Source organism: Pinus tabuliformis, chromosome 7 (genome assembly GCF_031772625.1).
Source record: "Pinus tabuliformis cultivar Carrire ecotype Pingquan chromosome 7, CPIR1, whole genome shotgun sequence".
NCBI classification, from domain to species: Eukaryota; Viridiplantae; Streptophyta; class Pinopsida; order Pinales; family Pinaceae; genus Pinus; species Pinus tabuliformis.
In genome coordinates, this window is record NC_142293.1 from 1,143,960,489 (window position 1) to 1,143,977,157 (window position 16,669).

At 37.6% G+C, this 16,669-nt stretch overlaps 1 protein-coding gene across 3 annotated transcripts in view; it reads right to left on the reverse strand.

Moving 5' to 3' along the window:
• The window catches only part of GLTP1 (glycolipid transfer protein 1), a 30,759-nt gene extending 16,312 nt beyond the window's left edge, over positions 1–14,447 (reverse strand). The window contains exons 1-4 of one of the 3 annotated variants that reach the window (XM_089459496.1): positions 14,372–14,447; positions 13,924–13,980; positions 13,219–13,371; positions 11,787–11,842 (exon numbers count right to left, since the gene is read on the reverse strand). In XM_089459496.1, coding sequence (XP_089315622.1) covers positions 11,787–11,842; positions 13,219–13,336 — 174 coding nt within the window. In that variant the 5' untranslated portion in view covers positions 13,337–13,371; positions 13,924–13,980; positions 14,372–14,447. Of the gene's footprint in view, positions 1–11,786; positions 11,843–13,218; positions 13,393–13,923; positions 13,981–14,077; positions 14,320–14,371 lie in introns of those variants that run through there. The other 2 variants (XM_089459497.1, XM_089459495.1) reach the window with 2 other exon arrangements.
• Between the last annotated feature and the right edge of the window lie 2,222 nt (positions 14,448–16,669).

Here is a 16,669-nt window from a genome sequence, read left to right on the forward strand (position 1 = left end):
TTGCCTGCAAATTTTTTGTGATTCCTCTAGAGTGAGGTACCAACCTCTCCAGCTTCTCAAGGATGGCCTTGAATCCAACCTATTTCTAAGGGTCCAATCTACATTTTAGGCCTCTTGAAAAGAGCTCTAAGATGTGTTCACCCAAAGGGTTAAGAAAATATAACAAATGAATTACCAAACTCATGACCTTGGCTGCAAATTTTATATTTGCACTGAAGTGTGAGCTGGCATGCATATCTATTACTCCTCTTGTTGGGTTATGTCACTTTCTTCTATAAGTACCTACCAAAGGTTTGAAAAGTACTTTCCAATTTTTTTGGGCCAAAACTGCTGAGGAAAAAGACTTCCACAAAGTCAATTGAAAACTACACTACCTTCCCAAGGAATGGGGATTTTCCCAACATTGAGGGCCAAGAATCATGGGACAAATGGATTACTCGAGCAATTAAAGGGAAGGAGGCATGAAAAGTCCCGCTTAGAAATTGCATTACTTCTAGTTGAGATTAAAAGCACTTTTGTGGCCAAAACCATTTGGAAAGCTTAGGACTCTGTTAAGTCAACGCTCTATTTAAAATGTAGCTCTCTCAAATATGGGCTCTCTTTAAATGAACATTGTATATACTGATTGCTAATGATGCTCTTCAATGGAGAAACATTGGCTGAAAACATCCACTTCTCATCCTCACCCTCTCTCAAGAAGGCATCAATAAAATATTGACCTCTTCAACTCCCAAAATTGAGATTGGAAGGCATGGGTGTTTGTGTTCTATTGCAAGCTTCTCTCTTTTCCCATTCCTTGGAAAGCCACCTTGTTAGGAGACAAACTCCTTTGGGTCATCAAGTTCAAATCAACATGGCAACACATTACAAAATAATATTTTTCCTTATTTGGAAACTGAGGAATGAAACCTTTTTCATGAAATTTTAGCACAATAAATGCTTTAACTAGTATGAAAACTCCCTAATGTGTGTAAATCTTCATTTGAAAAATACTAACATAGATCCATCTTAATCCCAAATATAATAAGCAATAAGAGGAACCAACAAAAATAGAGATATAATTCTAATGATGCTTACAGTGGCCAATGTTAAGATGAATCCATGTTCGTTTATTTTATTATAGATTCGTAACTATGGTCCTTTTTTAAGATTTTTCTATTACGATGATTGGTTATTTTTCGATTTCCATTTTACGGACTCAATTATTTTTTCAATTTAGTTTTTAATGTTACAGCCATAATGCAAAAATTTTGGGGGAGGAGCTCCCTACACTAAGTAGAGAACTACCTACCAATTCCCCTACTCCATCAACATGTTGTCACCAATCATAGTGATCTAAAGCAATGTTGCAAACATCAGCATCAGGATAAAATCGGCAAGGGTATAGAAAAACCAAAAAAAAAAGTAAAAATCGTGAAATTATCGGTAAAAATCAGCAAAATTAAGATACCATCAAAATATCGATAAAAAACAGCAAACATCGGCTAAGCCAAAAAAATCGTGATTTCAAGATAAAATCAAGATGTTATCGAAATGTTCACAACACTGATCTAAAGGGAGGCTTAGCCATTGCACAAGTTATTCTTGACTGCAAAGGGGCATCATTGTTGGCTTCCCCCAACTCCTCGGAGACGAGTGCCCAAGGCTCGCCTTTTTCTATCATAGAGGCTAAATAGCTTCTTGATCCAAAGAGAGGTAACCAAAAAAACCTATTATCACTAACCCAAAATTGACTATGGACAGATGGAGGCTACCCCCAAGGACAATGATGACCTACCTCCCATTGCAAGCATGATCCTCTATGTTGCTTAATTGATGCTTTTACGCTTAGATTGTGTGGCCCACTAACCCACAGCTTTAATTAAAAAATTGTTTTATATGACTATTATAGCTTTAGGGCAATTTGTACTTGGGTTTAGGCTTCCTGATCTCTTAAGTTCTATGTACTACCAACTTGGCGATTGCTTATGTAGCCCATGTTTTTGTATTAAATTTCCTAAGAACAATACCAATGGAAGTAATTATTTGTAGCAAAAAATTGTTCTTGTCTATATTACACTTGAAAAATCAACATGGTATCAGAGCTTTGGTGAAGGAAAGGGAAATGCACTCTTGAAGACACCTACTTCTGCAATCTATCTGTAACCAGATCTTTGAGCAAATGACTCCCTCTATTAAGTCAAGAAATAAGCTAGAAGGTGCCACAAATTTTAGGGCTTGGAAGACAAGAATTGATCTCATTCTTGAATGAGAATGATGTTATGGAATATGTCAAAGGCAAGGTTGTTGAACCTAAGGATGATGCGGGGAGGCCAAGCACAAGAAGATTGAAATCATAGCTAAGAGGATTCTTGTTGAATCCATCAAAGACCACTTTATTCCATATGTTTCAGGGCTGCAAACTTCAGCCCTAGTGGGATTGTATACCATCAACAACATTGGTCAAAAAATGACCTTGAGGAACCAACTTCATGATGTTCAGAGATGACTAGAGCAGATTTCAACTACAAGCTATTGGAGAAAGTATTAATGAATCAGGACTTGTGACTACAGCTCTTAAAGGATTACTTGATTTATGGGATTCAATTGTATCTAGCATACATGACAGAACGGGAATTCCAAGTTTTGAGCAGTTATGGATGTGATATTCCCACTTAGCAACTATTGCTAGGTGAGAATACAATTTTGTTCAATTTTGATAATTTTGTATTTCCAACTTAGGAGAAGTGGGTTGGAGGACCCCACTTTCAATTTTTGGCTAAGGAAGGCACTCACATAAGGAGAAAGAGGCAAATCGAATACTTAGTGGGTTGTGGGGGCCACCCAAGAGGGAAATACACACCCCTTGGGCAATTCGTGCTTTTTGGATGGAGGAATTCGATGTATGGGTCCCACATGAGGAGGAGGCAGCCCAAGGATAAATAGAGGAAGCACACATCATTTTGGGACCTTTTGACACTTAGACAAACTCACTCACCTAGCACGCTTGAGTTGTTGAGCCAAGTCTGCAAGTGTTGTTCAACACACGAGGTTTCCAGGGAGAAATCTCAACTCTTCTTCGGTGGACTTCGAGTGCCATCCTAGGAGAGCCATCGTTGTGTGTTGGAGTTGTTCCGGAGGGGATTTCCAGGTAGATTCGTGGCTATCTGGAGCAGTAAGGGCGTAGAAAAGAACCACGCTTTCCTGGGGAAAGCGAGTGACATTGCAGCTATCTTTTGGGTTTTAAGGGGTCATCACTGAGGTGCCCCGAAACTTTTTGAGCACCAGAAGTGGGTCAAACAACAGTTCTACTTCAGCCAACAATGCAGTTTTACTAGGACCAGTACAAAACTCAAAGGGAATTGATGCTTCAACATCCAAGCACTCATCTCTTCCACCTAGGACTTGTTTAGCTTGCCTTAGGCAAGCCCGTGTGCACTCATTTCATGCTTATATGTAACCATGTTGATTTATAATAAAATGGCTCAAGTGGTGCAATTTTCTGGTGCATTTCTGGGCATTTAATTTTGTGTGGGTTTGTGTATTGCATGTACCATTGTAAGCTTTGTTTATCACTGTTAATTTTCCATCAGGAATATTACAATGGACCTCCTGTACTGAAGAGAAATCTAGACTAGTACCAAAAGGAAAGATTCAAAGACCTCAAGATGGTGATTCCCAAGCATTTGCAGCTCATTCTAAGAATGGTAAAGGTAGAAGAAGTTTTGGAAACTTTCAGAGACACAATTCAGGTAGAAGACCTGCTCCTACTCAAAATCAAGGAAAGAAGGATATGTCAAAGATTCAATCATTTTGTTGCCGCAAATTTGGTCACTATAAAGACAAGTGCCCTGAAGGGAAGGATGATAAGAAAAGGAAGGGCAAGCAACATGCTTTGGCAGCAAACATTGATGAACATCAACATCAAAAGAAGTCAAGGAATGACAATGTCGATGATACAAATTATTTTTTCTTTTCTGCTCTTACGGGTTCTGTTACATATCACAATGACATTTGGTTAGTGGATAGTGGTGCCTCCAAACATATGATAAGAAACTGTGATAGTCTCACAGAATTGGTGGAAAAGAAGTCAACACAAAAAGTGGAACTTGGTGACAATGCCAAGTATGCAGTCAAAGGTGTTGGCTCAACATCTTTCCAATTGGAATCAAGAGGTAACATTTTTATAAATGATGTGTTGTATGTGCCTCGTTTAGAGAAGAATTTGATCTCTACTTCATCCCTAGAAGACAAATGCTATAGAGTTGCTTTTGTTGATGGACAAGTTCTTGTATGGAAGAAGGGCTCTAGCGTAGATTCCAGCACAGTGATTGGTGTTCAAGAGGGAGGCTTGCACAGACTCATAGGACGATCAATTCAAGCATTGGTACATGATAACACCGATCTATGCGAATTATGGCACCGAATATTTGGTCATATTCACTACAAGGCTTTACCAACATTGAGGAAGATGGTTAAAGGTCTTCCAGAATTCCAGGTAGAGCATGAAGGAGTTTGCAAAGGTTGTGCACTTGGCACGAATGTCAAAGGATCATTTCCAAGCAATGATAGGAGGTCCAAAGGAATTTTGGATCTAATACATTCAAATGACGAATGTCAAAGGATCATTTCCAAGCAATGATAGTAGGTCCAAAGGAATTTTGGATCTAATACATTCAAATGTATGTGGACCAATGTTAGTGTCATCCTTGGGTGGTTTTCTGTACTATGTGACTTTCATTGATGACTTCCCCCGAAAGGCATAGATTTACTTCTTGAAGGCCAAGGCTGAGGTCTTCAACAAGTTTCAAGAGTTCAAGGCTCCAGTAGAGAACTTGACAAGGAAGAAGATTAAAGTTATGAGGTGAGATAATGGAAGAGAATATACCTCCAATGAACTCATTGCCTTCTGTAAGGAAGTTGGGATTAAGAGGGAGTTGATAGTCCCTTACAACCCTCAATAGAATGGGATTGTTGAAAGGAAGAATAGATCTATTATGGAAGTTGCTAAGGCAATGATTCATGATTAGGTCTTACCCATATTCTTATGGAGAGAAGCATCCAAGACACCAGTCTAAGTTCAAAACATAAGTCCTCACTTGATTTTGGGGAATAAGACTCCTAAAGAGGCCTTCAAGGGTGAGAAACCAAAGGTCAGGCATTTGAGGATCTTTGGTTGTCCTACTTACATTCATGTTCCCAAGGAGAAGACAACTAATTTTAGGCCTTATGGGAAGAAAGGAATAGTTGTTGGATGAAATGAGTCGTCAAAATCGTACAAGATTTACGTTCAAGGATAGTGACAGTTTGAGGTCAACCGGGATGTTATTTTTTATGAGGATACTGCCTTCTAGAAACCCAAAGAATCTCAAATGGACACTGATGATGATGAAGAGCATGAAGCTCCCAAGGGTGTAGGTTCAAGTCCTTCCGTACATGTGGAAAATCCTTCAAACCATTAAGAAGAGCTAGAAAGGCCTAATGAGCCAGTGGACCCACCTAGGGTCATTTCTCTAGAATCCAAGAAGAGGCCAGAGTGGCTTCAAAGTACATTACAGGAAGATGAAGGGTATGCATCTCCCCGTGTCACTTTCAGGGAAAGTAAACGTCCTACGAAGTACTCAGGATATGAAGCACTGATGAGCCACCTCATTGATTCTGAGCCATATAACTATGAGGAGGCAACATGACAAAAAGTCTAGAACGATGCCATGATGGGGGGATATCAATCCATCATGAAGACTGATGTGTGGGAAGTCGTGCCGAGACTTGAAGGGAAGTCAGTGGTGAACTCCAAGTGGACCTACAAGATCAAGCATGCGGTGGATGGCGGCATAGAAAAGTACAAAGAAAGATTCGTGGCAAGAGGGTTCTACCGAAAAGAGAGAGAGAACTATGAAGAGACATTTGCTCCATTTCCTAGGTACACTTCTATTAGAACGATTATTTTTATTGCTTCTATTACAAGTTGGAAATTGCATTAGATGGATGTGAAAACCGCTTTCCTAAATGGAGTGATTGAGGATGTAGTGTACAATGTACATAAAACAATCTCAAAGTTTTGAGTTACATGAGAGGGAGACTCATTTTTGTAGATTGAAGAAAGCTTTGTACGGACTCAAGCAGGCACCTCGAGCTTGATATTCACAGATTGATGGATACCTGATGAGTCTTGGTTTCTCCAAGAGTGATGTTGATCCAAATCTTTACTTCAAAGTTGTGAAAGGTGAGCCTGTGATCCTGTTGCTATATGTTGATGACTTATTTCTCACAAGGACACAAAATCTCATTGCTCAGTGTAAGAGGGAGTTGACCTATGCAATGTTGCACGAAGCGGGGATGAAGCAGGGACATTTTTTGGAAGCGGGGACGCGGAAGCTTCATTTTCCAAAAATCTAGGAAGCGAAGCGTCTGCGAAAGCGTCTGCTATATATATATATAAATATATATATATATATATATATATATATATATATTTGCATTTATACTCAAAACAAACATCCCAAATAGGCGGAAGCGTCCAAAACAGGCAGAAGCATCCAAGAAGCGTCCAAAGCAGGCGGAAGCGCGCTTCCGGGGACGCTTCCTGGACTCATCTACACGGGACGCACTTCGGGCCTTGGAACCGGGGGGGTGCTTCCTGCAACATTGGACCTATGAGTTCGAGATGAAGGATTTGGGTCTGATGCACTACTTCTTGGGATTAGAAGTATGGCAGAAGTTGGGTGAGATCTTCCTTGGTCAAGGGAAGTGTGTTATTACGATCCTTCAAAGATTTGGGATGATTGAATACAAGTCCATGGCCACTCCCATGGTGACAAACCTAAAGCAGTTGAGAGACTCTGAGTCAGATTTGGTGGATCCCTCTATGTATCAACAATTGATTGGATCCTTGATGTATCTGGTTAATACAAAGCCGGATATTTGCTTTGCAGTAAACGCTCTGAGTCAGTTCCAAGTGGAACCAAGGCATGAACATTGGCTTGCAACAAAACATGTATTGAGATACCTACGTGGTACAGCCAGTTATGGATTGAGATGTCTCAAATGGTGAGGTATAGCTACAGGGATTCACAGATTTTGGTTGCGCGGAAAGTACTGAAAACAAGAAAAGCACATCGGGATGTTGATTCAGTTTGGGTTCTGTTATGATCTCTTGGATGAGTCAAAAGTAGACATTTGTCGCACTCAGCATTGTTTAAGCTGAGTATATTGCAACTAGCTTAGCGAGTCGTGAAGCAATGTGGCTTCGGAAGCTACTCGCAAGATTCTTTGATCATGTGCTAGAATCAACCGTGATATATTGTGACAATCAAAGTTGTGTGGAGCTTTCAGAAAATCTAGTTTTTCATGACATGTTGAAGCACATTGAGATCAAGTACCACTACATCGGTGACATGGTACAAAATGGTATAGTGAAGCTCCAATACAGTTCTACAAACGAGAAGGTTGTTGACATTCTCACAAAGCCTCTGCCCAGGATGAAGTTAGTAACCTCAGGGACAAGCTTGGAGTGGTTGAGAATGCCTCTCTTGTCAAAGGGAGTGTTGATGTTGTAGCATCAAGGGGCAAAGATTCTCCCTTAGTCACGGGTATTGACCAAGAGCCATGTAATGTGGCTAGGGAGATTGGCCCAGAGAGCATCAAGGCCCAAAGTGCTCCCCCAATTAGGGGTTACCTAACCATGTTGCCAAAGGTTACTTAGCTAGTGAGTTGAGTGAGTGCCTTATAGCATCGGGCCAATATTTTGCCATTCAATAGCATGTGACAACATGTTGGAATGGTAAATGGGCCCAAGGTTTCACCATTTGTCAGAGGGTTCTTGACATGACTCCAAGTGACGACTTGTTGAGCTAGTGAACCAGGACTAATCTTGTTGACCCCGGTTAGAAGGTTCTAACCATTTTGTCATGGGTTTTGGCTAGTGGGTGACTAGATCCATTTGCAAAGGGTATGTGTCTAGTGGGTGACAAGATCCCTTTGCATGATGTTGATGCGAGATGCTTTACACATGTAGTGGATGTATACATCAACATAGCTAGCTCATTCAACCTTTTTCTTGGGATGGAGAAATTTTTCAACAAGAGAACATCTGAGGAAGTAAGGTGAATACCTCCGTAGCTAAGAGGGAGTGTTGAATTTTATAGCTGCCATTGATATTCAAGTCAACCAAATTAAAAGAAAGAAATTATTATTTGAGTTCATGTTGGCTCCAAAAAGACAAGTCGGCCCCACCAAACAAATGGGTTTGATCCTTGGTCAAAAGTTAAAACCATCCCACTTTGACCTCTATATATCGACATTCAACATCTCTCATTTGGAAAGCAATTCAAATCATCAATTCTTTTGTTTTTACCCACACGTGTGAAGGGGAGAGAGAGACAAGATCAGCTAAGTTTGGCCCGTGTTAACCAGCATTGATTGAGGTTTTGCTGGGTTGTTTGACATGCATTGACCAAACTTTATTTTGATCTGTTTCACCGCAGTTTGATTGAGGCAGTTGACCAAAAGTTTGGGCGGTTCATCAAACTTGTTCTGAACAGTTTGACCACTGTTGACCAAATCTTTTCTGGGCAAGTTGACCAAATTTCTGAGGCAATTGCAGAGTCCGAAATTTGCCCTGTTTGACCAAAGTTAACTGACTATTGCAAAAGGCCGAAAATCTCTCGGTTTGACCAGGTTTTACCTGCGTAATTTCTATGGTCCGTTTGACCTAGTTTAACTAGAAAATTAGATTATATCTCTTGTTGAATTGGACAATTTCTCCTAAGAAAAGGTCATTAGGTTTTTACCTAGTTAGGGTTTTCGCAAGGTAAAATTCTGGTGTCTATTTGTGCATTGTTCTTATACTGTGACCTCTACTGTCCTACTGCATTCACAGTTGAAATTTTCTGAAGTATAATTGCTTAATGAACTGGAATGTGCTAAAGTAAGAACAATATCATTGGAACTAATTATCAGTAGCAGAAAATTGTGCTTGTCTATATTTCACTTGAAAAATCAACAAATTGTACATCATATGCCTAGAGCTTTGATGGAATATTGGAGGTATAGCATCTTTTATTAAGAGGCTTTTTACATGTTGATTTATATTGTAGGAAACTGTTGTATTGTTGATTTTATTGCCATGTTTCATTTGGATATAGTACTGTGAGGATATTATCCCTCTTATTGCTATTGTTATTGTGTTATCCTTGCATCTAATAAACCTAATACTGTTAGATTAACATGACATCACTTTCATACCAATGTTATAAATAGCAGACCTAGCTTACCAATAACAATTTCTACAATATATTTTAGCAGGCTAGGGCTGATATGTCGCATGCATAGCAGCCCTTATTGCCCTACATTTTCATGCACTTCCTCTTTGATCCATGCTTCCTTCACTCCATTTTCCCAAGGTGTGATTAGAAACTTGGTGTTGGGGTATCTAACTTCATTTTTCCTTCTCACACCCACTCATTATTCCAGTATACTACATCCACTCATTTTGCTTAGGTTAACTCTTCATTAAATCACCTTGTGCCTCCACTCTATAGCCTATTCAATCCTACATTTTAGGGAAGTCCCGTAGAGTTCCAGAAGAGCCAACCAAAAGTGAGAGGAAGCACTATTACAGTGATAGTTGGTAGCCTTCCTGAGCTGCACAAGACTAGCCCCTTGATGCTTGGGACTTTACATCATTTGGGGGTGCTAGATTTTGTTGTACAAGACCTAATGCAAGCTGTAAGACGCATTATCCATACTCCAAAACTTATAAGGATACTAGAATATCCCAAGGTGCTAACCTTTGCAAGTTTGCCCAGAAATAAAGAATTGCAGAACAGATCAGTACTGGAAAACGCTCATTGCAAATTGTCAAGACCAAGTTTTTGGACAAATCTGAGTCTTCTTTATTCCTGATATAAGGAGAAAACAAAAGAGAGAAAACATATCCACAACAAAACAAGAAGTTATCAGCAACAAAATGGTGCATGATGAATCTGAAAATACATAGTTTAATTGCATTACGGTGTCATAACAAAAAAAAAGCAATGCAACCAGCAGAACGATTGCTTCATTGCTATGGGCAAGGTCATCAGATTCCATTAAAATCATTTTTTTCAATATTTACATAATATAATTTCATCATAATGCAAAATAACATTGCTATCAGCATCTATCACAGCTGGAGCATGCTGCTAGCTGAAAATATGCACACCTAGGTTGCAGACTGCAACAACTCTCTAGGACTACAAAGCACATCAATGCTCAGAATCCCTTTTTCTCAGCCTGGGTTTCACTATTAACCATGGTTACATCAAAATGATTGATCAGTTGGCCTCAGACTACTGTTGTTGAAAAAAGAAAACCTAATCTCCATTTGCTACTGTGGTTGTACAACTGATTTGAGGACATCCTTTTGCAGGCAAACCGCAAAGCAACGATTGTCAGCAATCAATTAAATATTGAAGATTTGGTAATCAATTTCTCAGACCACTGTTGTTGCAAAAAAGAAAGCCTGATTTCCATTTGCTACTGTGGTTGTGTAAATGATTCGAGGACCAGCTTTAGCAGGTAAACATTAAACAACAACAAGACAAACCAAATTATTTCAAGAGTTGGGTGGTCTACAATCCCTATTTGTTATTTGATAAGAAATCTCCTCACGCTATTTTGCATGCATATTTGAATAGGTTGAAATAAAGAGGAAAATGCCATCTCAAGTGGTGAAAGTTGGAGGGAAGGATATACAAGCGATAAGGTACATTCCCAGTAAAAGGTGGGGAAACGGCTCAAGCAACATGACATGGAGATGTTGAAAAACACAAAATAAAAAGCAGTGTCACCTTCAACAATTTCAACAGGGGATTCTTATGATATATGCACTACAGATACTTTAGCAGGCGACAATGTAATTATGAGAGAAGCAGGGAACAACTAAAACAATGATGACCAAATCAAGATAACTTGAATAAGGATTACAACTAAGAAAGCAACAATTTACATCCCTGGTGTGTATATTTCAATTTGTATGTTTCCTGATGGAGGATATAATGATCATAAAATGCTATAAAACTGAAGAACTGTTGCCTAGCAGAGGCAATAAAGTAAAGGTGATGTTAGGATCAAACATATAGCAACAAAAGCTGCATCGATGACCCTGGCAATATATACTAATGATGGCATAATATTTCCCTGCTGGACCAAGTAAATAAACATAATTTTTTTATTAGTATCCACAAAAGACCAAGAAAATGTCAACGTAAATAGAGAATAGAACCAGTAGTCAGCAGACCATGGGAATACCCGAACTCTAGAACACACATAGATGCTACAATGTTAGCAAAACAGAAGAGATGCAAATTACAAGAAAGGAGAGAGCAGCGAGATCTAAAAAAAGCCCTAGCTCAAGGTCCTAAGACACACAAGGCCCAAGCTCAAAATCTGCATCATAACTAGAGACAATTCATGAGAATATTACCAATGGAAACTAATAAACAAAGAGACATAGTGGAACGCAATAATACACTTCCAAGCATTAATAGATTGATTTTTGACAAAATAAATGAAGGTGATTCAAAAGTTTCTTGGTTTGAAAATCTCCTAAAATTTAGCACCAATCAGGTCCTATGTGAACATGAATAGTAGATTAACAGAAATTACAAATGTTTTAAGACAGACGTCCAACCAAATGGGAAAATGATAAGATGAACAATATCAAAAGATAAATGAAAGAGAAGAACATCCTTTCAATATTTTTAAGTGTATGTTGTCATATCAGATTCTTTGGGAAAAATGGATCAAGGAGAATCTAAAATTACCGAAATGTTGCCACCAACATCAGATTTCACAAGTGCCATAGCAGCGCCAAACTTGTCTGCATGAGGTCAAGCATATCAACAGCATCAATACATAAACTCCAACAAACACTTCCATAAAAAAGTATAAACTTGATCAAAATCAAGCACCTATTTCCCACATTAAAGCCTAAAGCCAGATGACAAAACTTACAGAAGTTACAGTTGGCATGAACAATCTACTACGAAATAATGAACTGAATATCTCAGTACAAATCTAACATTTTATGCAAGTAAAAACCCCAATCGAAACAGATCAAAAGCAGGGGTGGGCTTAAGACACTACAAAATGGCTGGGTAATAGGAGAACTTTTATATATACTATCAAATACCATTACCTTGACATTTTAAATTAAAGAAAAGGTGATTAAAAATGTGCTACTAGAAGAATATCACTAATCAGCCTAGAACCACAATTACAGTTGAATATCAGCAAATGGAAAATGAAGATAATATTGTATTATTTGCAAAATAACAAACAACTCATATAACCCTTACAAGGAAACTGACAGATGGACAACACTTAAAAGGCCACGATAAGAGTGCACATATGGGATCCAATAGAAGAAAAGGATGCACATTACTAAGATGACCCACTTATGTGACTTTGTGAAACAATTACAATCTTGCCAAGAGAAACACGATTCATGATTTCATCAACTCTTTTAATGACTTCAAACTCCAATTTCAACGTGCTATGGAAATTGATGATAACAGAACAACACAGATCTAAGATAATTAAAAATGGAAAATTTTACGAGTCTTCCAGTCCAATTAGCAAAGAAGCTTATTGATTGAAAAAGCAGTCACCTGAATTAATTGAAAAAGACACCTTTAACTCTAAATTAACGGATAGAAGGGAGAACATTTTCTGAAAATGGAGTTATTCTGTACTTTGAAAACATGAGTGTAAAAATCAATTTTAAATTTTCATTAACTGGAGCAATTCTTCAAATGTTACAAACACAATTAATCTTTGTCATTTTTTTGCTTTTCTCATACTTGATTGCTCATCATACCTTTGAGAATTAACTTTAATGACTCAAATGTCATATTTTATCGGGATACATACCAACAAAGCTCGATAATTTGGACATTGATTCTTCCTTTGTCATTAAGTTTAGAGCTTTGGAATACAAGAGAAAATTACATGGTAAAAGACAACAGTTTCTTGAAATAAGAATCAAAATGTGATCCCAAGGTCCCAAGCTCCCAAATTCATCGAGATATCTATTCCTGTTTCTTGTGTCTGTGTATAATCCACTGTTTGCTTTGCGGTATATATTCTGTGGACGTTATTACGTATAATCATTAAGGCATTGTGAGTAGGCTATTGTTTGACAATTGATATTTATTCTAAAACAGAAGGAAAAAGGGGGGAGAAAAGCACGCATACCAATGACTGGCAACAAAAGCTTGCAGGCATCCAAGAATGGCTTCGTCTGTATATCACCATCGGAGGACTTCACATGAGGTATGGCCTCCAAAAAAGGAGTAAAAATAGTCCCCTCCATGTCAAAGCACCTACCCTTTGCCAAATTCCTAGTCACTGCCAAAGCAAATAGGCAATCTGTAAATGAATTAAACAAAGATAACACAGGAAATCCATCAACCTAAAATTGATGTTCGGCTAAGAAATATGCAAAACAACATTTGCCAAAAATCTACCATTTAAACGAAAATTTAAATTAAATATTGAAATGTTAAAAACGGCGAATAAAGACCAACAAATCAATTAATTAAGAAAGTATTGTAGGGAAAAAATGAGAACAAAGAAAAACTGTAAACAATGTCCAAGTTGAAGTGAGACAATAAAGACTATTCTGAATTATTCACCATCAAAATATATGGGAATGTAAAGAGCCCCCTGATGTTAAGAGGCCCTGCCGAGGAAAATCGATAAATTTTGTAGCTTTAACTACCATATAAGAACAAGTAAGTACTGATCAAGTAATATACTCAGAACCATAAACCGATCTTCACATGTTTCAGTCCAAGAATTAATCAAATTTCGCTCTGATGTTTTAATAACTTACGACAGATCTAATGCTTTTATAAACTAAATAACAAAGAGTTTGAGTGCACAGAAGCGCTTTCATACCGTCAACTGTTTGACGCGGGCAGAAAAACACTTCTGATCTTCACACTGCACTTAGACCTGCACCAACAAAAATTGGATCGATCCGTCGAAATCAAGTCACTGCTGGGCAAGCTTTAACACAATTTGAAGACAGGGTAAGTGAGATCCAATTTACCTTCACATAAACACCAACCACCCTGACTAAGGCCAAATTTCAAGAATTTAAAGCCAACAGACGAAAAGAAGGGAACAAGTCGAGCCAATTCTCGAGATCTAAAAGCCCAGCTCAGCAAATTGCCAGAAGAAAAATGGTAATTCAAACGAATTAATGCGATATTACAGATGGAAATCTACGGGCGGGCCTTGATGCTTTGGTCCGCGTACCTTTAACGCGTGCCGAAGGAATCAAGGAGTTGGCCTTTCAATTATTGAAAAGACATTAGAAGGATTTTGTCAAAATCGTAGTTACCATGTAGTCTGAGATCCACGATTCCATCCAGATACGCGGCGTCGTGGGGCAACATCTGTTCACGTTTCGTTTCGTTGGGAAGTTAAAGATGCCGGGGAGCATTATTTTTTTTATTTTATTTTTTCTCCCTTATGTTTAGATATGGAGTGATTTGTATATGGTCGTTATGGTATATGGACTTGGGTGTTTAAATAGCAATTATTTTTGAAATTGTGAAAATTGTATAGTTATATTATTTTTTATAAATTGACCCTATTTAATTTTTTTAAATATGGTAATAAATATTAAAATGTAAATTTTATGATTTTTTTTTAAAATGGGTGGTTAAATTATTTTTTATTCATTTTATAATTAATTATAGGAATAGCAGAATATATAGTTAAGTGTTAGGTATTATTATAATCTCCATACTTAAAATTATTTAGGAACCCGTATTTTTTAAAATAGAAGAATATATAGTTAGGTATTATTATAATCTCCATACATAAAATTATTTAGGAGTTAATTAATTATTATTTATATATAGTTATTTAGGAGTTAATTAATTATTATAGGTGTAGTTTAATTTATCGGGGAAATGGCATTTTCAGGACATGTTTTTTGGTTAATTTTAAACGAAATCCAATAACAATTTTTAAAAACTTGAATTTAAGTTGTTTAATCTAGAATTTGAGTGCCTCCGGGTTTTTTAGGTGTCCATTCCATTTATACATTCAAAATGCATTTTAAATAACAAAAAATCACATTATTTCTTGAAATTGTTTTGTAGAGTTTTGGTGAAAAAGTGTATTTGTCTATAAGTTAGACTAAGTCATTATTATAAGTGGTTATTCTTTTTTAATATGACTTATTGGATAGTAGTAAATAGTTATTAGATGTAAAAAGGTATACTATAAGTTTAGTTAAGGTTTTTGTAATTAAAAAGATACTAGACTATGGAATGTTTGTCTGATGTTATGTAGTTTGAGATATGTTCATTCAAAAGTTGCCCCACCTTAAGAGGCAAGTGAACATTGTTTTCCTCCTTTTGCGTTATCATAAAATAAGGGTATCGTTTACATATTTCATCTTGTTGTATCTTATTTCTAGTTATTTTGCAATTACTTTCTCTGCATGCCTATTTGTGTTTCAAGTTTAAAGGGTTGAGGAACATTACACCCGGTATAATTTCCAAACCTTTGAAAAGGGTGCACTAAGACACCTATGATGAAAGAAACGTTGGCATCATTGAAACATGACTTATCTTCAGTCTTTGAGTATGAGAAGAGGTGATGGCATAAGCAACTAGAGGTTCGAGAAGGTTATTGTAAGGCCTTAGATTTGAATGACTTTGGGTACCTCTAAGGCATGATGACCTTAGTGGTCTTTGATTGGCTTGGATGGACATGATGAAAAGTTGATGGTTAAAAGAGTCGGTTTTGGATGCCCTTTCATATGGCAAGGTCAACACAAACATGTTAGGTTCTTTTGCTCAGTGTGTGCACTATAGACCTTGGTAGGATGCACTAGTTGGATGCATCGAGAGAAGTTTGGAAGGGGACTTCATGAGGGAAGGAAAAGTGGGGGTTATGGAAAATAAACTCATCTAATCCAAAAGTATATGCATGACGGACAAGAGTTTCATAGAGAACATTGGTGCTTGGATTACATGCAAACCAAAGGAGTTGGGTGGTTCACACTTATGGGTTGCAACGAGAAGCCAATTCCTTTAGGCATTGATCCGTAAACTGTCGTGGATATTCCACTGGATAGTTTGTCACAACAGATCTGATAATAATATGTTAAAACACTGAAATTTTACACTATTACGGTTTATTAAACTTTAAGATCTGTGGATTTAACTGTAATTTGTGCATGCATGCGAATGTAAATTATGCAGAAAAATAGAGAACGACAAAATAAACTCACACACATAAGACACAAGATATGTGTTGAAATTGGAAACTAAGGCCAAATTCCACCTTAGGACAACTCATATGATGGAGATGATTATTGCATTGGATTCCTCTTTTTGAGAGGTCCACTTTTGATATAAAGATCATGTCATTCTGACAAGCAAAAGTGGAATTTTGAATTTATTCTCTCTCATGCTTAAATTGTCAAGGTCAGCCTCAGTCAAATGTAGGCTCAAGAAGCCCAATGGATGTGTCTCCTCACCCTCAAAGAATTGTATAAATAGGAGCGACCTCTCTCCTCATTTGGACATCACTCATCACATCATTTCGTCTCTCTCTCTTCTCTTGATTGGTTCATACAACTTGGGCAGCCTCTCTCTCTTCTTTGCATGTGTAGCAAGAG